This window comes from Enhydra lutris, unplaced genomic scaffold, assembly GCF_002288905.1.
Source record: "Enhydra lutris kenyoni isolate GAN:26980312 unplaced genomic scaffold, ASM228890v2 scaffoldscaffold45, whole genome shotgun sequence".
Taxonomy (NCBI): Eukaryota; Metazoa; Chordata; class Mammalia; order Carnivora; family Mustelidae; genus Enhydra; species Enhydra lutris.
In genome coordinates this window covers 6,297,425-6,319,742 of record NW_019154129.1, presented here as the reverse complement: position 1 = coordinate 6,319,742, position 22,318 = coordinate 6,297,425, and the positions used below count along the sequence as shown (strand labels likewise).

Here is a 22,318-nt window from a genome sequence, read left to right as displayed (position 1 = left end):
ACTTATTTGGATATAAAACTTTATTTATATGACACGAATTTTATGAAAATCCTATCCTACAAGTATAAACTGCCAATTAAAATATTAGTTCATCAGCTTTTTACTATCACATCCTAATAATTTCCAAACTGAACACAGTATTAACCAGCATTTGCCTTTTTTACCTTTTCTTTTCCTTTTCTAAGAAATGGATGTTTCATTCTTTTTTTTTTTTAAAGATTTTATTTATGTATTTGACAGAGAGAGATCTCTCTGGTAGGCAGAGAGGGAGGGAGAAGAAGGCTCCCCACTGAGCAGAGAGTCCAATGCGGGGCTTGATCCCAGGACCCTGAGGTTACGACCTGAGCCGAAGGCAGAGGCTTTAACCCACTGAGCCACCCAGGCACCCCCTTTTTTTACCTTTCCAAAATTAAAACATTAAATCTAATACTTGGATTTTAATTTTATGAATGTCGTTTTGATTACTATGATTGAATTCTAGGGTTTAATGGGTACAGCTTCTATTACCTATCAAACCCAAATATCTGAAGAGTGTGCTTCACTCTTCAGGATATCTGAAACAATTAAGCTTTAAAAGAATACTATTTAGGGGCGCCTGGGTGGCTCAGTGGGTTAAAGCCTCTGCCTTCGGCTCAGGTCATGATCCCAGGGTCCTTGGATGGAGTTCCGCATCGGGCTCTCTGCTCAGCGGGGAGCCTGCTACCCCCTCTCTCTCTGCCTGCCTCTCTGCCTACTTGTGATTGCTCTCTGTCAAATACATAAATAAAATTAAAAAAAAAAAAACCAACTTTAAAATAAATAAATAAAAATACTATTTAATGGGTACAGGGTTTCCTTTTGGGGTGATGAAAATGTTCTTGAACTTGAGAGTGGTGATGGCTGTGAAGGTACTACTTGTCCAATGGTAAAATCTACATTATTTTGCCAGCTACTGAAAAAAGAGCATGGCAGAAAACATTAGAAGCAATACCCACAAGCATTCCCTTATTTTACTCCTTTCTGGCCTTGGAAATTTGTATTTTTAAGACACATACCACAAACCAAACAAAATAACAGCCCTCAAGACAAACCAAACTATCTCATGCTGGTAGATAAACGGTGGAGAATCCCGAATCTGTTATGTTCCACACCAGAACTCTACGGACTGTCACTTGCTAACTCTAGTAATCTCTCCCCTCTCTACCAATAAGGCAGCTTATACCTTATTGATACCTGTTGAAATTCATTCCAAGAAGTGAAAGAGAGCCATATTTGTTAGCTAAATTCAGGAAAAAAGTGCAGAAACTAGCAGTCCTACATATAATCCATCGTAACAATCCCTCTTCTCCAAATGTGGTTTTCTATGGCTAAATACAACAGAGGAGCTAATCTATTCCTTAAATGAATCCATAATTTCAAAAATTAAGACTGAGACCAACAAATTCTCTTGGTTTATGAAAATAAGGATTTTGCCTGCTCTAAGTACCTCCAAGAAGTGGAATCATGGGGGCGCCCGGGTGGTACGTTCAGTTAAACGACGGACTCTTGGTTTCTGCTCAGATCATTGTCTCAGGATCACGAAACTGAGCCCCATGTTGGACTCTACACTCAGCACAGAGTCTGCTTAAGACTCTCTCCCTAGGTGGATGGGGGAGGGGGTAGTAGGGTGATGGGTATTGAGGGCACGTGTAGTGATGAGCACTGGGTGTAACTGATGAACCACTGAACACTACATCAAAAACTAATGATGTACTATCCAGTGGCTAACCAAATATTAAAAAACTAAAAAAAAAATTCTCTCCCCCCTCCCTCTGCCCATCCCCAAAGTAAATAAACAAACCTAAAAAAAAAAAAAAAAAAGGTGGAATCATACATTATCTATCTTTTTATGACTGGCTTATTAATTCACATAGCACAATTCCCTTGAGGTTCATCAGGTTGTAAAACGTGTCAGAATTTCCCTCCTTTTTTAGGCTGAATAATATTCCACGGTATGGCTAGATCACATTCTGTTTACTACTCACCCATCCATAGAAACGATAGGTTGCTTCCCCATTCTAGCTTTTGTGAATAATGCTGCTATGAACACTGGTTCTTGGGACGACTTTCCATACTTTTGGGCATATATCCCAAAGCGGACTGCTGGATCATATAATTATTCTACTTTTAAATTTTTCTGAGGAAACCATGATGTTTCCCACAGCAGCTGTGCAGTTTCACATTCTCACCCACAGTATATGAGGGTTCCCATTTCTCCACATCTTCAACAGCTATTATTTTGTGTTTTTTTTTTTTTTTTTTTGATGGCTGTGAGGTGTTATCTCATTGTGACTTTGATTTGCATTCCCCTAATGATTACAGATGAGATCTTTTCATGGGCTTGCTGGTCGTGTGCACATCTTCTTTGGAGAAATGTTTCAGTCCCTTGCTCCTGTTTTAGTTGGGTTGTTCTGTTTTGTTTGTTGAGTTGCAGTTCTTGATATATTCTGGATTTAGCCCCTTATCAGATTTATGATATACAATAACTTTCTCCCATTTCGTAGGTTACCCAGCCATTAATTTTTTAACTTAAGATAGTCTGGCATCTGTGTCTTTTGAAATATTTAAGTCTGTTCCACGGAGACTCAGCAGGACTGACAGGAGTGGAGTCTTCAAGGCTTGCCTCCCAGCGGCAGGCAAAGCTATGCCAACCTGCTTGCTCCTCTGTATGAAGTCCCAGCTCCCGCAGACAAGCTGTGACTAGTCTAGCCTGGCCCCCAGTCCACTTGCTCGTCATGGTGAATTCTACTTTTCTTTCTACTACGGTAGAACACTCATAAATTTACCTTTTATAACCATTCTACACTGTACAATTCAGTGGCATCTCCTTGTCATTCACGATATTGTAAAGCCAACATCAGGACATAGTTCCAAACATCCTCATCATCCCAAAAAGAAATTCTGTGCTTTCATTCAAGCCACTCCCCATTCTTCAAGCCCGTAGACTTTTGCAAGCACCAATCTGCCTTCCATTACCGTGACTGAACTACTCCTGCAATTGCTCTGAGCCAGGATTCACAGTGATGATTATTTTCATTCGACTGCTGTTGACATTCAAGTTGTGTTGATAAATACCTTAGTAAAAAGATACTATGATAGGATACTCCAGTCTTCCGTGCATAAGGCATCAAGAAAACTCAAAGTATAATTTGTAAAAAGCCAATTACACCTGAGCATTATCCTAACAATGGATACATTTTCTAATCCTTTTTTTTTTTTTTAAAGATATATTTATTTCAGAGGGAGAGAACATACATAGCTTGGAGGGGGGCAGAGAGAGGGATAAGAAGCAGACTCTGTGCTAAGTGTAGAGCCCAATGTGGGGCTAGATCCCAAGATGCTGAGATTGTAACATGAGCCAAAATGAAAAATCAAACACTCAACTGACTGGGCCACCCAGATGCCCAATTAATTTGGAGGTTCTGATGGCTGAGGCCCTAGTTTCCTACATAAACATCTTTGAAGGTGTCAGAGAAGGCCCCTCTGGAAAACAGGTAACATGTCTATAATGATCAGCAACCGAGCAGCCAGAAATAACACAAAAGAACAGTTCATGGAGACTTTATGCGTTTTAATGAAACCCATCTCAATAGTAAACAAATTACAAAAAGACAGGAAGAAAGAACTAAGAAAAAACCCATTTATGATAATGGCACATTCTCTTCTCTCAAAACAGATTAGGAGTATAGATAGAGCACATTTTATAGTATCCAATGTAACAATACAAGAAAAAGAGAAGAAAGCAGGGATGCCTGGGTGACTCAGCTGGTTGAGTGCCTGACTTTGGCTCCGGTCCTATTTTCAGGGTCCTGGGATCCAGCCCCACATCACACTCCCCACTTAGTGGGGAGTCCACGTGTCTCTCTCCCTCCTCCCCTCTCCCACACCTGTGTTTTCTTTCCCTCTCTCAAATGGATAAATAAAATCTTTATAAAAACTTTTTTAAAGAATTATAAAAAAGAAAAAGAAAGCAAATTATATCATGATTAAACTTGAGTTTTCATCCTGGGCTCACTTTGCTAATCCAATGTGTTAACAGAAACAAGTCACTTAACCACTCCAGAGCTCTACTTGCATATGGTGCAAGAATGGAGGTAGAACTCTCTTGAGGATACATCTTTTAGCTCTAACGTGGTACTAATACTGGCTCTTCCCCATTTGTCACTGGATAACTACAACACCTTATCTTCTGTACTAAACTGTGTACTTAATATTAATAAAACATAACCCTAGACTTTAAGTTTCTTTTAACGGAAATCCCTACATTTTTTAAAAGTTCCAACTCTTTGCTAATACTTTTCGGAGAACATCTGAATGCGACAGAGCACTGCTACTTCTCACCTTGTTCGGCATCATCACGAGCTGCTGGCCTTTACAAATAGATCCTGATTCCAGCTTTCCCAGGACCACAGTGCCCATATCCTATTTAAATGTGAAATCAAAAAACCAAGTTAAAGACTTTTATTACTACTCTACAACAGTTCAACAACCCCAAGTGAAATCTTATGGAGCTTAATCAGAAAATCTTTAGCTCAAGTCTCAGAATTGTTAGGATTAATCCTAAACACAGGATAGGTAAAAAATATACGATCTGTCATTAGCATAAGCAATTTTAGTACTAATGAGTATGCCTAAGATCTTTAAAAAAAAAAGCAGCACAGTATCAGAAACAGCATAAAATCTTACATATGAAGATCTCAATTATTTGTTTAAATTCCAGTTCTCTCAAAAATTTCTGAGCCTGCTTCCTCATGTATAAAATTGGAAAAATACTTAAGAAATTTAGCATGGAGCTAAAGAATCAATTCTTTGAGGAGGTCAAAGCATTACATACTGATAAAAGTTTTTAAAAAACCAAGCTGAAAATCCAGTTAAAAATAATAGTTTATTTTTCTAAAGATTAATAGCCAGTGTCGGTGAGGCTATAGTAAAAGCCGCACTCACACATTGCTGGCGGTATTTTGGATGGCTATCGGTCAACATCCATCAACGACTGTGCAAATCCTTTGAGTCCGGAAGCTTTAGCTGTATGACTTTCTCTCTAAAAAAATGCCCACTGGCTCACTGGGATAACAGCCTGAGTAACTAGGCCAGCTGATGAAATTATGATCCATCCACAGCACTAAGTAACATAAGGCCATTGAGAGAGACATCCATGCTATGTTGTCAATTATTAGAATTGTTTCTCAAAACACAAATCAATGACCCCTCCCATAATTTCCCTCCCAATCTCTTGAACATTCTGGGTACCTTGTACTTATCCACAATTGGCAGCCTGATTGGTCCATCAACTGATCTATTGAAGTTTGGCAAATTATCCAGGTAAGGAATAAACGGTAATCCACTGAGAACATAACAATATCCATTAAAGAGCATCAACATGAATATCATAATTTTAAGACTAATTTTACATGAAAAACACAGCTATAATACATTCTTTCCATCCACATACTCTTCTCATCCAACCCCATTCATTATCTGGTTCTTCCCCTTCATTCCTCAGAAAACAAAAGTGTAACAAAACAGTCCCATACATATAATGAAAGAGCTTCCCCATGAACTTAAAGATTTAGATAAAAAACTTTATAGCAAATGGCCTATATCTTGAAATTAAGTGACTACATTCTTTTTAAGGAGAGACTGTGAGTGGAGGAGGAGGGCCAGGGGGAGAGAAAATATCTCAAGCAGACCCCAAGCTGAGCACGCAGCCCAACAGGTCTTCTGACCCTGAAATCATGACCTGAGCCGAAAGCCAGAGTTGGGACACTTAACCGACTGAGTCACCCAAGTGCCCCTGAAATGACTACAATCTATTGCTTAGTTCTTATGGACTTTCCCAGCTCTCAAATCTGGGCTCTATAAAAATAATTTCCCCTTTAAAACTACAGTATATGAACTGGGAGGCTTACTATTGCCAAGAGAGCAATGCTCCTCAAATTCATTCACGGATTCAGTACAATCCCCATTAAAATCCCAGCTGCCTTTTGGCACAAAGTGACAGGCTGATCCTAATGTCCATACAGAAATTCAAGGGACCCAGAATAGCCGAAATAGTCTTGGGAAAAAAACAACAACAAAATTTAAAGACTCCCACTTCCTAATTTGAAAACTTAAAAAGCTATGGTAAGCAAGACTCTACCTGACAAAAAAACAAAAACAAACAAACAAACAAAAAAGCTTTTAAGATACTCTTTCAAAATGAAACACACATCTAAACATAAGAACTAAGACTTTAATAACCTTAGAAGAAACTAATATGGCTAAGTCTTCATGACTGAATTAGGCGATTTTTCCCTAGGTTTGACACCGAAAGTGCAACCAACAGAACAAAAAATAAACTGGACTTCATCAAAGTTAAAACCTGTTGCGCCTCAAAGGATACCATCAAGAAAGTGAAAATACAGTAACAAAAAGACAACCCAATTAAAAAATGAGCAAAGGTGATGGTATTTTTAAAGCCACAGTTACTTACAGCGTTTTCTGAAATAACTTGGAAAGACAAAGTTTTTCCCCAAGACGAAAAGGTTACTTACGTGTACCAAGGACAAAAGTCTGACTGCTCTTTAAGATTTGCTCCCGTCAGTCCTGAGCAGGGCATGAAGTGAATGTCCTTTTTGGGATTGAAGCCAACTTTTTTCAAAAATGGCACTAGTTTCTCTTTACATTCTTCGTATCTATAAGTATTTATAAATAACTCAATCATAATATAAAGCAAGTGGACTCTAGGCTCATTATTAAACAACTTCAGGTTTTAGAAAAACCTAAGGGGGCAAAAAAGCACAGGGTAGCAAAACCACCCTTTACTCCGTTCCCACGCCTACGAACACTAGTCCGACGGCAAAAAAACTAGTCCGACAGCAAAGCTCACCTCTCATTGCTCCAATTTACCGTCGGATCATCCATCTTATTAATAAGCACAATCAAGTGCTTCACACCCGCCGTCTTTGCCAACATCGCATGTTCTCTCGTCTGTCCGCCTTTCTCAAATCCAGTTTCAAACTCTCCTTTCCGAGCAGAGATGACCTATTCCAAGAAATCCACAGTTTATTCCTACATACTCAGTCAGGTATACCCCCTGAGCAGTGAAACAGCTTTCCTCTCAGTTGTCAGAAGCTTTTTGCAAAGAAAAACCAGTAAATGAGCTATAACCTGCATGCTTTTGGATGTCACAATGTCTAACTGGCTTAAGATTTCGGTAAATATTTCTTCTGATCCCCCGATCTTCCAAAATCTATGCTGCAGTTCAAACAAGTATGTGATTCAGCGCTGGTACAGTAACAAAACAAACAAAACCACCCCGCGAAACAACTGAGGCCTTAAAAAACAGATCATTTCTTACTCAGTTCTGCACCCACGGCACACATGGTATGTACAAAGTGGACCCAGCTTGGCATTTAGTGGACACTAAACTCTGATACGGTCATAGGTAACAGCAATGGTAGAGAAAAGATGAAACACGTTTTCCGAAGGGAATCCAATTACAAAGATTTCTTGAGCAGATAGATGAGTGAGCCGAAAGTGAAATTTGTCACTGTGCCTTACAGCGCACTCCAACCTCCACTTTAGCTTTGAGAGGATAAACTCAAACACTGAGCGGGGCTGCTCACAAATGGGCAGGTGAACCGGCAAGGTCGTACTTACCAGTACGGCCAAATCAGCTTGAGAAGCGCCACCTATCATATTCGGGACAAAACTCTTGTGGCCAGGGGCATCCAGAATTGTGAAATGTTTCTTTTCTGTTTCAAAATAGGCACGGCCCACTTCTACTGTTTTACCCTTGTCTCGTTCTTCCTGATTTGTATCTAAGGCCCAAGACAGATACCTGAAATAATTTGAAAATAAGGTTAACGTCGCTAAGAACATAAGGTTTTAAGATATTCCTCTACCACTAAAGGCGTAATGATGACATCCAGCCTTGTGTTCGGCATACACTTAAATCATCAACAGGACAGGGGTGCCTGGCTCGTTTAGTCAGTGGGGCACACAACTCTTGAGTTTGAGCCCCACAGAGATTACTTAAGAATAAAAAAACAGTTTTTTTAAAAATCACAAACAGGACTAGGCAGAAATGAAAATCAAGAGAATGAAACTTGTATTACTGTGATTCAAACACTTGGGAGCTTTTACAAATATCCAGTCAATTACTGGGTACCCCCTGATTTTTCAAAGTTCATGTGATGCCGCTTCCCTTTTACAAAAGCCTTATGTCAGAAAAAATTTGGAAAATTTAAAAAAAATTAAATAAATACCTATATCAGTACCTGTTTTTGCTAACTGAAAGATAATTGAAGAGGCTTTTTGTTTTTTTAAGATTTTATCTATTTATTTTATTGAGAGAGAGTGAGCTGGTGAGCAGAGGGAGGGGAAGGGTGAGAGGGAGAGAGGATCTTCCGCAGGCTCCCCACTGAGTGCCGAGGCGGAAGCAGGGCTCAATCCCCGGACCCTGAGATGGTGACATGACCCGAAACTAAGCGTCAGACAGGACAGTGTTCAGCGTGCTGAGCGTCTGTTCTACAACAAGCTGTCCCAGAGACAGTGCGGCACCCTGAGCAGTGAGAGCGGCACCCTCAAGCCCTTTCAGCTTTCCCCAGGAACTACACACGGCATCTGCATCAAGAATGTCTGTGAGTTGGGGCGCCTGGGTGGCTCAGTGGGTTAAAGCCTCTGCCTTCGGCTCAGGTCATGATCCCAGAGTCCTGGGATCGAGCCCCGCATCAGGCTCTCTGCTCAGCAGGGAGCCTGCTTCCTCCTCTCTCTCTGCCTGCCTCTCTGCCTACTTGTGTCTGTCAAATAAATAAATAAAATCTTAAAAAAAAAAAAAAAAAAAAAAGAATGTCTGTGAGTATCTGTGTTACATCTCCATTTATTCTGTGCACCCATTATCAAGATGCGAGCCCTAGAGGGATCAGAAAAGCCTAATGGAGATTATTCTGTGGGTCTGGGGATACTCAAAAACTTCTCCATGTTAATTAATGACAATTGCTTCTTTGTTTTATGCCATTCTGGTTTACAAAAGGTTTCAAAAGAAAGCTTTACTCTTAGATGGGGGAAAACTATATATATACACGTATTTTTTAAGTAAGCTCCAAACCCAGCATAGAGCCCAATTCAAGGTGTGAACTCACAACCACGAGAGGAAGGAAGACCTGAACTGGGATCAAGAATCAGATACTCGGGGGTGCCCGGGTGGCTCAGTCAGTTAAATGTCTGCCTTCAGCTCAGGTCATGATCCCAAGCTCCCGGGATCTCCCGCATCGGGCTCCCAGCTGAGCTGGGAGCCTGCTTCTCCCTCTCCCTCCACCTGCCACTCCCCCTGCTTGTACTTGCACGTGTGCACTCTGCGTCAAATAAATAAAATCTCAACCGACTGAGCCACCCAGGTGCCTCAAACCTGTATAGATTTTTTTTTTAATTAATTAATTTATTTCAGAGAGAGAGAGAGAGAGAGCATGAGTGGGAGGAAAGGTAGAGGGAGATGCAGACTCTCCAATGAGCAGGGAGCCCAACATGGGGCTCGATCCTAGGACTGCGGGATCACGACCCAAGCTGAAGGCAGATGCTCAAATGAGTGAGCCACCCAGGAGCCCCGAACTATATAAGCAAACTATATTTATGAAAATAAGCTGAGGACATAAAGTCTACTTTGTACTAAGGCCAATGTGACTGTGAACTTTTATAATCACCTGGCACAAAGTATACTACAAATAAGGCTACCTAAGAATATTTTTCTTTTCTTTTCTTTTTTTAAAGATTTTTATTTTTTTTAATTGACAGAGACAGAGATAGCGAGAGAGGGAACACAAGCAAGGCGAGTGTGAGAGGGAGAAGCAGGCTTCCCGCTGAGCAGGGAGCCTGATGCAGGGCTCGATCCCAGCACACTGGGATCATAACCTGAGCTGAAGGCAGATGCTTAATGGCTGATTCACTCAGGTGCCCCATACCTAAACATATTTTTCAAAAGTGAAAGTCAGTAACCACCATTTGGGAGCAAGGGTTACTTGCTAAAAATTATTTCAGATTTCCTGCCATTTGAAAATGCTTTATGTAAGTTCAGACCACCTAGAATAGTATTGTTAATCTAGATCACCTTATCATGTGTATTACATAGTATGTAATCCTTTTTTTTGGTATAACATTGACCATCTTTTCCCTTAATACAGAGGAATATGTTTTTTTAAATTTTTTAAATTTATTTATTTGAGAGAGAGAGAGCATGAGAGGCGAGAGGGTCAGAGGGAGAAGCAGACTCTCCAATGAGCAGGGAGTCTAACATCCAACTTGATACTGGGACTCCAGGATCATGGCCTGAGCTGAAGGCAGCTACACTTAACCAACTGAGCCACCCAGGCGCCCCAGAGAGGAATACAATTTAAAAATAGCAACAACAAAACAAAAACCATGAATGTCCCAGTCAAATCTTAACTTTAAAAAGAGATCAGAAAGAAAACTGACCCTTTCTCTCACCACTCAAAGGCAGCCCACTGTCAGTAATTCTGTCCATTCTTTTTATCGTTTTTGTGTTTCTTTACATCATTAATCATTCTATATTAAGTACCATCATTTCACCTGCTTTCTCCTCAAATTCCACTGTAACTTAAGTTCTACTTCTGGCTGTAATAAATTCTATTAATGCAATTTTTCAGTGGTTAGGTGATGACCCTATTAAGTGAATGGTTTAGAACTTATCCAACAAGTCTATTACTAGATGTGTGGATGTTCCCAAACGTTCCCTGTGCAAGTTGTGAGGTCATCAGGAGCCAATCTACTCTGTAGTATAGGGGAAAGGAAACTTCTCCTCTGTTATGACACCACCTCAGACCTCACACACTTAGATAACTAAGTAGACAACAGCATTAAGCAGGCAGCGCTTCCCTAAAAGTATTTATAGTGCCGTAAAAGTCTACTATACCAAGTTTCTCTGTTCTTCTCTTTAGCTTCTCTTTCATACTTCTCAAGTGTCCTTTTGTCAACCATTCCAGTCAAATACCTGGAAACAAAGAAAAAAGAAGTAAACAGTTACAAATTATTCAGAAAAGTCAAGAAGCCCTTCAGGGGATTTCAACTCCAGAAAACAGCTATTTTAAAATAAAGGAACCACTGATGGATGCTGAAATCGAGGAAAGTATCAGAGGGGAAGATATTTACATGGTCTCAAATTCTCTCCTCCCAGATAAAGGGGAAAAATAATAACTTTAGTGAGGAGAATCCTGGCAGACAACACGTTCACCAAGCAATCCTGGCTAAGAGCGCCAGAAGTAGAGAACACACTGAGAACTGACATGAGGCACCCCTGACAGGATGCTCTGGGAAGCGCACAACATGGCCTGTGTGGTAGTCTTGCTCGACTGTACAACCCCAATCTAACCGTGAAAAAGCTCAGCTGAACCCACACTGAAGAGCACCTTAAACAGTGCTCTCCAGACTAATGAGAGTCGTGGAAAAGGAGACTCGGTGTCACAAGCTGGAGGGGCCTGAGATGGAACGACTGAAATGTAACAGTAAATCCTGGAAGCGAAAACCGACACTCACAGAGAAACTGGTGGAATTCCAGTGTAAGACCCACAGATTAGTTAACAGCACTGAACCAATGTTATCCTAGTTTTGAGGGCTGTACTACAGCTATTTAATGTGTTAACTCTAGAGGAAAGGCTGAATGAAAAGTATATGGGAACTCTGTACTAGCTTTGTAACCTTTCTGTAAGTCTAAAATTATTTCAGAATAAACTTTTTTTTAAATTTTTCTGAAGATTTTATTTATTTGCCAAAGACAGAAAGAGAGCACAAGCAGGGGGAGCAGCAGCCAGAGTAGGCAGAGGGAGAAACAGACTCCCCGCCGAGCAGGAAGCCCCATGTGGGGCTCCATCCCAGGACCCTGGGATCATGACCTGAGGCCAAAGGCAGACGCTTTACCAACTGAGCCACCTAGGCATCCCAGAATAAAAATTTTTTAAAAATTTATTTGAGAGAGAGAGTGCAGTGCGATTGGGGGTAGGGTGTGGGGATGGCAGAGGGGCTGGGGAGTGGGGTAAAGAGAAGCAGACTCCTTGATGAGTGCCAAGCCCCACACGGGGCTCGATCTCACGACCCTGAGATCATGACCTGAGCCAGAACCAAGAGTCGGAGACTCAACTGAGTCCCCCAGGCACCCCAGAATAAAAACTTTAAGAGGCAAATATAAATATATAAAAGAAGTCTTGTCTAGGTAATTAAATCTTATTAATACATTTCAGTATTTAGTATTTTTAAAAAACTGTTCAAAATAGTAATTGTAAAACAATTCCTTAGAAATACTGAACTGGGGGGCGCCTGGGTGGCTCAGTGGGTTAAGCCGCTGCCTTCGGCTCGGGTCATGATCTCAGGGTCCTGGGATCGAGCCCCGCAACGGGCTCTCTGCTCAGCGGGGAGCCTGCTTCCTCCTCTCTCTCTGCCTGCCTCTCTGCCTGCTTGTGATCTCTGTTTGTCAAATAAATAAATAAAATCTTAAAAAAAAAAAAAAAATACTGAACTGCTTCCCTTGACTCAATCCAAACCAAAGCCTTCCTGTTCAAGCTTTCATCTCTGTGTGTTCTCTGCAAAGTCATCTACAGCGCACGTTCCTACCCAGATGAGCACAGAATCCTAGTGAAATGCCCATGAAAATTACAGCCCATAAGGAAGACATATACATTCTCCTAATACACAAAATCTAAAGGGTCCAACACTTCCATCCATAGAGCCTTAGTTAAGGATCCTTACTTAGTAACTTAAAGGTGTGTTGTTGAATTTTCAGAACTAACTGGGGAGATTACCAACTAAGATTACAAGGCAAGACAATGAAGATATGCCCTCTAGATCGTCTGATGATACAGTTTAAAGAAACAGATCTAATACAGCAGGGATTAAAATTGTAAAACCTTAAAAAAAAATAATCTCTATCTCCAATGTGGGGGACTTGAACTCACAACCCTGAGACCAAGAGTCTCAAGTTCTACGAAATGAGCTAGCCAGGTGCACCGAAATTATAAGACCTGCTAATTTAAAAAAATTTTCTTCAATGCTAGAATCCACTGCTGAAGATCAACCATGGTGTTTTCATACTCGGACAGCTTCTGTATGTAATAAAAAGTTAAGATAACAAATTATCTTAGCATGCTAGCCGGACTACCAGTCTTTGATTAATCCACCTAGGATTTAAAGAGTTGATGAGTAAGGAATAAGGAGGTTCCCCCCACCACCACCACGTACCAGATTCATGTGCTGGTTTTCATTATTCCTAAGAAAATTATATTCAAAGAAAATTATGATTTCCTATAACCTGGGGTTCTATATTAGCTTTTATTTTCCTTTAAGAATTTTTTTAAAGATTTTATTTATTTATTTGACAGAGAGAGATCACAAGTAGGCAGAGAGGCAGGCAGAGAGAGAGGAGGAAGTAGGCTCCCCGCCGAGCAGAGAGCCCGATGCGGGGCTTGATCCCAGGACGCTGGGATCACGACCCGAGCCGAAGGCAGAGGCTTTAACCCACTAAGCCACCCAGGCGCCCCCAAGAATTTTTTTTTTTTTTTTTTTTTAATTTGACAGACAGAGACACAGTGAGAGAGGGAACACAAGCACTGGGAGTGGGAGAGGGAGAAGCAGGCTTCCCACTGAGTAGAGAGCCCGATGCAGGGATTTGATCCCAGAATCCTGGGATCATGACCTGAGCCGAAGGCAGCGACTTAATGACTGAGCCACCCAGGCGCCCCTGTATTAGCTTTAATTTTTTAAAAATCTAAAATACAGCCTTCATAAATACACTTAATGTTCCAGAAGAGTCCGACAGTGATAACAAAGGAATTTTAGGGAATATCTAAAATCTATCAAAAAATACTAGGCAAGGGCGCCTGGGTGGCTCAGTGGGTTAAGCCTCTGCCTTCAGCTCAGGTCATGATCTCGGGGTGCTGGGATCGAGTCCCACATCGGGCTCTCTGCTCTGTGGGGAGCCTGCTTCCTCCTCTCTCTCTCTCTCTGCCTGCCTCTCTGCCTACTTGTGGTCTCTGTCTGTCAAGTGAATAAATAAAATATTAAAAAAAAATACTGGCAATTATCACACTGCAAAAATACCTTCTTGACATCACCTTTCCTTACAGGTAAGGTCTTTATAGCATTTTCCAGAGACCTGTTTTATCTCCATTGTAGGACTGTATGTTTACAATGCCCAAAATTAATTCAATCAAGTTAACTCTATTATTTAACCAAAAATACAGACTTACATTATTTGTCCTCCAATGGTTGACTTGCCAGCATCTGAAAGGAACAACAATATCAATAATGTGCAAACTACAGGCATAAAGGAAAAACAAAACAAAACAAACCCACAAGAACCCTGCTATGTGCACTATTACAATTAGCACATATAATTACATAATTTCAGCTGGAAAAGAAGCTGCCAAGACCCCTTGCGCCGACACTGACTTATACTGATAGAACTACTTTACTGATAAGCAGACTTGTTCAACAGACTGCGCTCTGACCTTCAGCTCAAAGCACAGCAGCAAAAGAATATAAATTACCCAAGGGGAATCTCAGGGGAGAGCAAAAGTAGACAAAGGGCTGTGAACTACATTTAGGTAGTCTGCCTTTTACTAATTTTAGCAAATACAGATGTTCCTTTTCAAATTTCAAAGGAGTTCTTGCTACTAAAAAAGTAGTACGGTGTAGCATTACATTCAGGAGAAAGCAGAGACTAAGGGAAGCAAAAAAGGGCACATGATTCTGTGTTCCCTTCTCATGATTCTGGGGCTAAGTCAGATGGTCAGACAACATCTGAGCAAATTAAACAGGGTTTTGTTTTGTGCTAAACCAGTTATCTGACAAGCATCCAGAAGTCACTCCAAATTATTAATTTCCTTCGTCACACAAAATTAAACTAGGTTAGATGAAGCCCATAAAACTAACAAATTAACTGAAGTTCACGCAGAACAACAGGCCCGTTTTCTAGGATATTAATCACCAGATGTCGTAATATGCTTAGCTGCCATCGGGGGGTCTACAAACCATTGTGCATCCCATACAAATATACTGAAGCTTATTTTCTTCCAGCTTCCACGACATTACAAAATTATTCATCTGTCCAACAAAAGCGCTGGCAATATTTTGTCAGTTAAAAAAATCTAGCGTGGCACGCCTGGGTGGCTCAGTTGGTTGGACGACTGCCTTCGGCTCAGGTCATGATCCCGGGGTCCAGGGATCGAGTCCCACATCGGGCTCCCAGCTCCATGGGGAGTCTGCTTCTCCCTCTGACCTTCTCCTTGCTCATGCTCTCTCTCACTGTCTCTCTCTCAAATAAATAAATAAAATCTTTAAAAAAGGGGCGCCTGGGTGGCTCAGTGGGTTAAGCCGCTGCCTTCGGCTCGGGTCATGATCTCGGGGTCCTGGGATCGAGCCCCACATCGGGCTCTCTGCTCAGCGGGGAGCCTGCTTCCTCCTCTCTCTCTGCCTGCCTCTCTGCCTGCTTGTGATCTCTCTCTGTCAAATAAATAAATAAAATCTTAAAAAAAAAAAAAAAAAATCTTTAAAAAAAAAAATCTAGCGAGTTAATAAATCAAAACATTTCACATGAATTCTGTTCAGTTCCAACAAACATCTCCAGGTAGCTGTTCGATGTAGCTAATGACAGGTCATTGCTTCATTGCAGAGCAGTGCAACTTACCTACATGTCCGATGAATACCACATTTACATGTTCTTTTTTAGGAGCCCCAGGGGGTGCGACCACAGATTTAGGTTTTGGTATTTCCTCTTCTTCCTCCATCATTTCTTGGGTGCCCTCCTCTGGGGGTCTTCCATCTCCCAAGGAACCACCCCCTAACTCTGCTTCACTTATTTCTTCTTTGTGCTCCCATGATTCTTCCGGGGACATTTCTGTCTCCCCATTTTCTACTGAAATAAGACATGTAACTTAGTATTCTGAAAAAGACTTACAATCTATACTGTAAAACACAGATGCCTTTAAACAACAAAGAGAACTTTGCATATTTAGTCCTATTTCCTAACATCTAGTGAAACATAAGCAGGAAAATCTCTTTCACAACAGAAAAGGATTACAGCTTTCAAGTCAGCCCCGCTGCTGACATCGGAGCTGACTCAGACTCTGAGAGATTGCTATTTTAACAAAGCTTCATTTCCATAAGGACAAACTGGAAACAGGAGAGGTCCCATTCCTAAGGGCCCAGTGACTGCAGTGTCAGGATGTCCTGACAAAGAAAACGGGAAAGTTTAAAATCAGAACGCGCGACTTACAATATCTTAGCTTTTCCCTCTGCAGGTCATTTGGTATCAACTTTATCAATGACTTGGGGAATCCGACACCCTTAAGAGTAACAAGGTTGCAAAAAGGAAGGAAATTTTTCACAAAGGACATGGAATGAGCACAAGTCCTTCAACTGCCTTTAGTGCTCTTCCACTCAGCTTTCCCACCTGCGGTCACTCGGGGTATCGCTTGGGGTATCACGGCAGTGCTCATGACCACCTAGTCCTGCTTTCTAAATCCCAACAGCAAAGACTCAAAGTCAGTTTTAAATGCAGGCATTACTATAAACCATGACACTTACATTTGCACCTTACATCCTGAAAGGGTTTCATATTACTGTATTAATATGGTCAGAAATTTTCTTACCAACAGGTTCTGAAAGTTCCATGCTAACAGCTGAATTTGAACCTAGACAAGAAATTGAGATATAATATGTATTTACAAAACAATTATCCAGGCTTCACACACCATAGACAACTTAATGTTTTCTCAATTAGACATTCAAAGGGTCGTATCATAGGAAATTACCTTCACACAATAATGACTGTTCCTCCTGAGAAGGTTCCACAGGTGCTGTTTAACAGAAATAAGTTCAATTAAAAATTAAGTCCTATACATCCATTTTCATCTATCTTTTAAAATACAGTAAAAATAGAATTTCAGTAACGCAACAAAAACCTCAATAATGTAGACCAACAGCAACTAACTCAGGTGTTAAAATCAGAAGTCTCTGTTTAAAAATTCTTTTTAAACATCAATGACTACAACCGATTTTACACTTTCAGTAACTGAAATGTATTCATAAAGGTATGCTTCTTCTCTTAATTTGCTTCATAAAACTTTTCCAAGGCATTATAAGAGTAATATGCAGCCCAGTGCAGATCAAATTACTAAGTTCTGCTCAACAGATACACATTATTACTTCTCTAAATTCTCTCTTGGTACCTCTAGCCCAAGAAGGCTATGATTAGCTCTTTTTAAGATCACATAATCACACATTATTACTAAGATCCCTGAATAAATTCTATTGGATGCCAACAAAATAAAAAGGACATTCACATGAAGTCCTTGAAATGCAAAGGATCCTTTATGACATGTCAGAAATGATGATCACAACACCAGTTTTGCCTTGTGTTAGAATTCTAAGCTCAAGCAACAATCCATTTTCTACAGAACTATTTTTCCCTGCAAATCGACTTATGACATCCCTGGAAGAGAGGAATGAGAAACATATACTGATAAATTTACAAATTTGTAAATTTTTTAAAATATCTGATAAACCTAAATGATATTCCAATATGAAAGTGCCCTTGCTTCAAAAAAAAACTCCAAGATGCAAAAGGTATCAAAGAATCTGAAGTCACCTGAATCCTGCACACCAAATAATAAGTAATGAATTCATAAACTGCAAAGCCCATATTTAAAATCACTGCACGGAAACACCTGTAAGTCTAGACAGTTTTGGGTCCAGTCTTCAACAAGGTGAAGTGTTGAACAAAGTAATTTCCTGTTTCTGAAAGGTAAAGGGTGACCTAATTCTTCCGAAAGAAGTGACATGCTGAGTGTCCCTTGGGAAGGTCCCTGTAGAGTGGAAAGAGATAACTAGAGAGGGGGAAAAAACACCACCGGCACAAAGACCAACATCACCACTACAGGCAAGCACGCCCCATGAACCTGTGACTGGTCCCACCAGAGAGGAGGGGCTGAGTGCAAAGATAACTGAGGCCTCATCTGGCAGGAGGAGGAAGTGCAAGGTTTACGATGACCCCAGCCTACATGATTAGAATATAAACAGAAACTTAAAAAAAAAAAAAAAAAATCATTTGAACAAGGTCTGGGAGGAAACAGTAATTATATTTCAGATGTAACAGAGGCTACCTTTTTTTTGTTTTCCCATTTCAAAGAAAAGTTTATGGGTAGGGGAAGGACAAATTGCTCAATTTTCAGAGAAAGCCAGGCTGTGCTAAGTGAACCAAGTTCATAAGCCTCCCTCGGGCTGGAGGGGGCAGCACAGCGTTAGCGGTAAAGGGCTGACGCCTGCTTTAAATGCCGGCTTGTCACTTGGAGTTGTGAGATGCAGCTCCGTCCCTGGACTTCTGGAAACCACTTGCCATCCACCTGACAGGACCGCTGAAACAGCTACATGAGAGAATACATTTGCTTGGTGTCTATTAAGTAACTCCTGGCACCAAGCAGTATTCGACAGTCGAGTCTCTCCCCACTAACCCGCGCCGGGATACTCTCAACCCTACCAACCAGCACAACTATCAAATGTGTGCCAGGCCGGACCGAGGCACCCACGAACCCACACAGCGCTGGAGGCGGGGGCAAAGTGACTCCAAATGGTTTTTAACAAGCCCTGATGTGCTGACTCATTCGATTCCCTCCAACCACCCTGAAGTCCGTAACTGCCATCACTCGCATCTAACATTTGGACAAAACCGACCCAGCTGGGCTTTTCCAACTTAGACAAGCGTCGTCTCGCCTGTCTTCAAACAGCCCCTGCTGAAAAATTACTCGATAAAAGTACACTGAGTCAGAGATGATGTAGTTAGTGTGTCAAGGCAGGAAAAAGATCATGTAGTAAGATACCCCGAACTGCGGCTGAGCTTTACAAAACCCAACAATACACATACCTGACCACCCAGTTCTAGAACCAAATCTTAGGTTTACAAATACACAATACACACAGAGGACTGTAAGGCACTTCTCAGAATAATGACATCAGCCACGAGACCACCTCCGTGACTGCAGAATTCACCTTAATGAAAATCTGCTCACAGCTTTATTTTTCAAAACATCCTATTGATAATACGTCTGCCTTAAGTTTGTAAAGCTCACGGGGACAGAGAGAGTCAAGCACCAAAATCAATTAAGTGCTTAATATATACCTCATGGTATTAAAGGGCCCCAAAATAAAAAGTTGACCATACCTTCCCCAAGGTGGAAAAAGGCTTTCGACGCATCCAGACACAGATCACATTATGAACCTAATGGCAGTGTTCTCGACATTTGTGAACTGGTATTTTTGCAATAATGAACGAGAAAAATCAGAGCAAAATATTCTTTTAAATTTAAACTTCTCAATGTAATTGCATCTGGCCTTCTCACATGCACACAAATACACCCACAGGTAACCCTTTCCAGTTCATTCTACTCAGATTTTATTCATAATGCATATCACATCCTGACTCTACTAGCACCAAGGAGCCCAGGCTTAGAATTCTATGGGGCCCAAAGTCATCTGTTCATGGTCAACAAACAGATGGCCGTGATTGCTCAAGTCCGGCACAGTTCATATTCCCAGAGAAGGAAAAATCAGGAAACCTCCCAAGAAATACGGAGTGACATTATGGTTTCATATTTGCCAATGGTGTTTCCATGTTCAGAAATACACCTTGTCAAGTATTCAAAAAAGGAACAATTCTAATTAAGTGGGAAAGTAATCAGTGCATCAGTGAGTAAACTGTCATATCCCAAATTAAAAGGGAAACTAATCCTCTGGTTCATGATAAAGGAAGATTAATGAACTAGGTGATACTGGGTATATCACCACAAATTTTAAATCAATAAGTGAAAGATGTTACCAGAACACTGTCAGGCAATATTACTGCCTGTGCTTTAACACCGATGATAATCTGAATCTTAAAACTGTTAGAGAAGATCTGATCCTGGTGAAATAAGCCAGACACAAAGGGCCACATGCTGTACAATTTCACGCATATAAAATGCTCAGAATAGATAAATGGACAGAGACAGAAAGCAGGCTGGTGGATGCTGGAAGCTGGGAGGAAGGGAAGGGAATGAGAAGTAACTGCTTAATAGGCATGTGTCTCCTTCTGGGGTGATGAAATTTTGGAACTAGATAGAGGTGGTGACTGCACAACACTGGCTGAATTAGTCACCTTAAAATGGTTAATTGGGGGCGCGTGGGTGGCTCAGTCGTTAAGCGTCTGCCTTCAGCTCAGGTCGTGATCCCAGAGTCCTGGGATCAAGCCCCTCATCAGGCTCCCTGTTTAGCAGGAGGCCTGCTTCTTCCTCTCCCACTCCCCCTGCTTGTGTTCCCTCTGTTGCTCTGTCTCTCTGTCAAATAAGTAAAATCTTTAAAATGGTTAATTGTATGTTACATGGATTTCAGTGTAATTTTTGTTTTTAAAAGATGTATTTATTTGAAAGAGCGAGCAGAAGGAGAGGCAAAGAGAGAGAAGCAGACTCCACACAAAGCGTGCAGCCCAACACCAGGCTCAATCTCATGACCCTGAGACGGTGACCTGAGTGGAAATCGAGACAGACGCTGAACCAACTAAGCCACCCAGGCACCCCATGATCTCACCATAATTTTTGTAACAAGAATTTAAATATTTTTAAAAGATCTGATCATGGCTCTTTCAGTCGACAGAGCATGAGACTCTGTCCTGTTAGCGAAATGGTATGCTCATTAAAGAAAAAAATAAAAACATGTCAGTGCTGTCACCGAAGTCATAGTGTGTTAAACTGTATAGAAGTGAGAAATGAGTTTCTGCCGTGACGGACGTGTCCTCTGTGCTGCTGACAGGACAGTCCCAGGCCACATGTGGCTATTAAGCATTTGAAAGGTGGTACCCCAACTGAGGGATGGAATTTTAAATTTGACTTAATTTCAATTAATTAAAGAGCCACAAGTAGGGGCGCCTGGGTGGCTCAGAGGGTTAAGCCTCTGCCTCTGGCTCAGGTCATGATCTCAGGGTTCTGGGATGGAGCCCCGCATTGGGCTCTCTGCTCAGCGGGGAGCCTGCTTCCTCCTCTCTCTGCCTACTTGTGATTTCTGTCAAATAAATAAATAAAATCTTAAAAAAAAAAAAAAAAAAAAAAGAGCCACAAGTGCACAGCTCTAGCTGCGCTCACACAGCTTCCTCCATTGTGCGAACTGGCCACACCTGACGCTCCACTTTCATCACACTCCAGGCCTGGCCCACCATCTGAAGGCTAAGGATCCCTCCTCAGAACTCCTCTAGGACAGGACCCTCCCTTCATTTTCAGGTGCACACACACAGATCTTCGTTCTGGTTCCCCAGGAGATCACAGACTTCCAGAACGATGGCGGTTTTCTGAAATATGGAGACTTTTTTCTCTACTCCTGTAGTCCCCACAGGCTGGCCCAGCACATGTACCACAGAAAAGAAACACACAATTGATTTTACTGAATTTTTTTCAGGTTTCTGTTTGTTTTCGCAGGGTTAGCTCCTCATGGTCTTATTGGTTCAGTTTTCTTTTTTTTTTTAAAGATTGTATTTATTTATTTGACAAATAGAGATCACAAGCAGGCAGAGAGGCAGAGAGAGAGAGAGGCAGGCTCCCGCTGAGCAGAGAGCCTGACACAGGGCTCGATCCCAGGACCCTGAGATCATGACCTGAGCTGAAGAAAAAGGCTTAACCCACTGAGCCACCCAGATGCCCCTTGGTCCAGTTTTCTTAGCAGTCTTACGTTTACTACGTTCCCATCAGGGCTCAAGAGAGTAAATGTGAGAGTAAATGCCATGTGCCAACTTTTTAACACGGGGTTAGAGAAACGATATCCAAGAGATGCGCAAGTACAGTGTGGTAAGGAAGGAGCCCTTCTCTGGCGTTCACGTGACCACGCAGTCTCATCAAAACTGCACACTGAGGTGTTTTTCTCCCACAAACAAAATCAGAGAACAGTAAAGGCAGATATCAGAAAGAGCCCACAGAACACGTACAAAGGCCCATGGTTTTGCTCTAATTACCTAACACTCTAAAAATAAAAGGCATGATGTCACAGTAGTGAACACAGCTGTTTTAATGATTTTACGTCATCGTTTCCTAAGACGTACGAAGACGCAATTTCTAAGTATTACTTTAGAGCACTGTCTCCTTCTGAGAATGTTACTCGGCTCCCACTGAGACAGAACACGGAGACAGTGGCATAGCCCACACACTCGGGCTCCTTTTCTGAAAAAAGCATCTCGGCCAGAAAGATCTTTTAATATCAAATCACCAGGAAAGGGCTAGCAGAGTAACCATTACAAGAATAG

The 22,318-nt window shown here is 41.4% G+C and overlaps 1 protein-coding gene across 4 annotated transcripts in view; it reads right to left on the bottom strand.

Moving 5' to 3' along the window:
* LOC111155984 (G1 to S phase transition 1) overlaps nt 1-22,318 on the bottom strand; it is a 40,159-nt gene that overhangs the window by 8,019 nt on the left and 9,822 nt on the right. For 2 of the 4 annotated variants that reach the window (XM_022516489.1, XM_022516486.1), the window contains exons 2-11: nt 16,815-16,859; nt 16,653-16,694; nt 15,689-15,916; nt 14,250-14,283; nt 10,928-11,005; nt 7,660-7,840; nt 6,887-7,041; nt 6,552-6,692; nt 5,269-5,362; nt 4,360-4,440 (exon numbers count right to left, since the gene is read on the bottom strand). In XM_022516489.1, the coding sequence (XP_022372197.1) occupies nt 4,360-4,440; nt 5,269-5,362; nt 6,552-6,692; nt 6,887-7,041; nt 7,660-7,840; nt 10,928-11,005; nt 14,250-14,283; nt 15,689-15,916; nt 16,653-16,674 (1,014 nt within the window). In that variant the 5' untranslated portion in view covers nt 16,675-16,694; nt 16,815-16,859. Of the gene's footprint in view, nt 1-4,359; nt 4,441-5,268; nt 5,363-6,551; nt 6,693-6,886; nt 7,042-7,659; nt 7,841-10,927; nt 11,006-14,249; nt 14,284-15,688; nt 15,917-16,652; nt 16,695-16,814; nt 16,860-18,677; nt 18,682-22,318 lie in introns of all 4 variants that reach the window. The other 2 variants (XM_022516487.1, XM_022516488.1) reach the window with 2 other exon arrangements.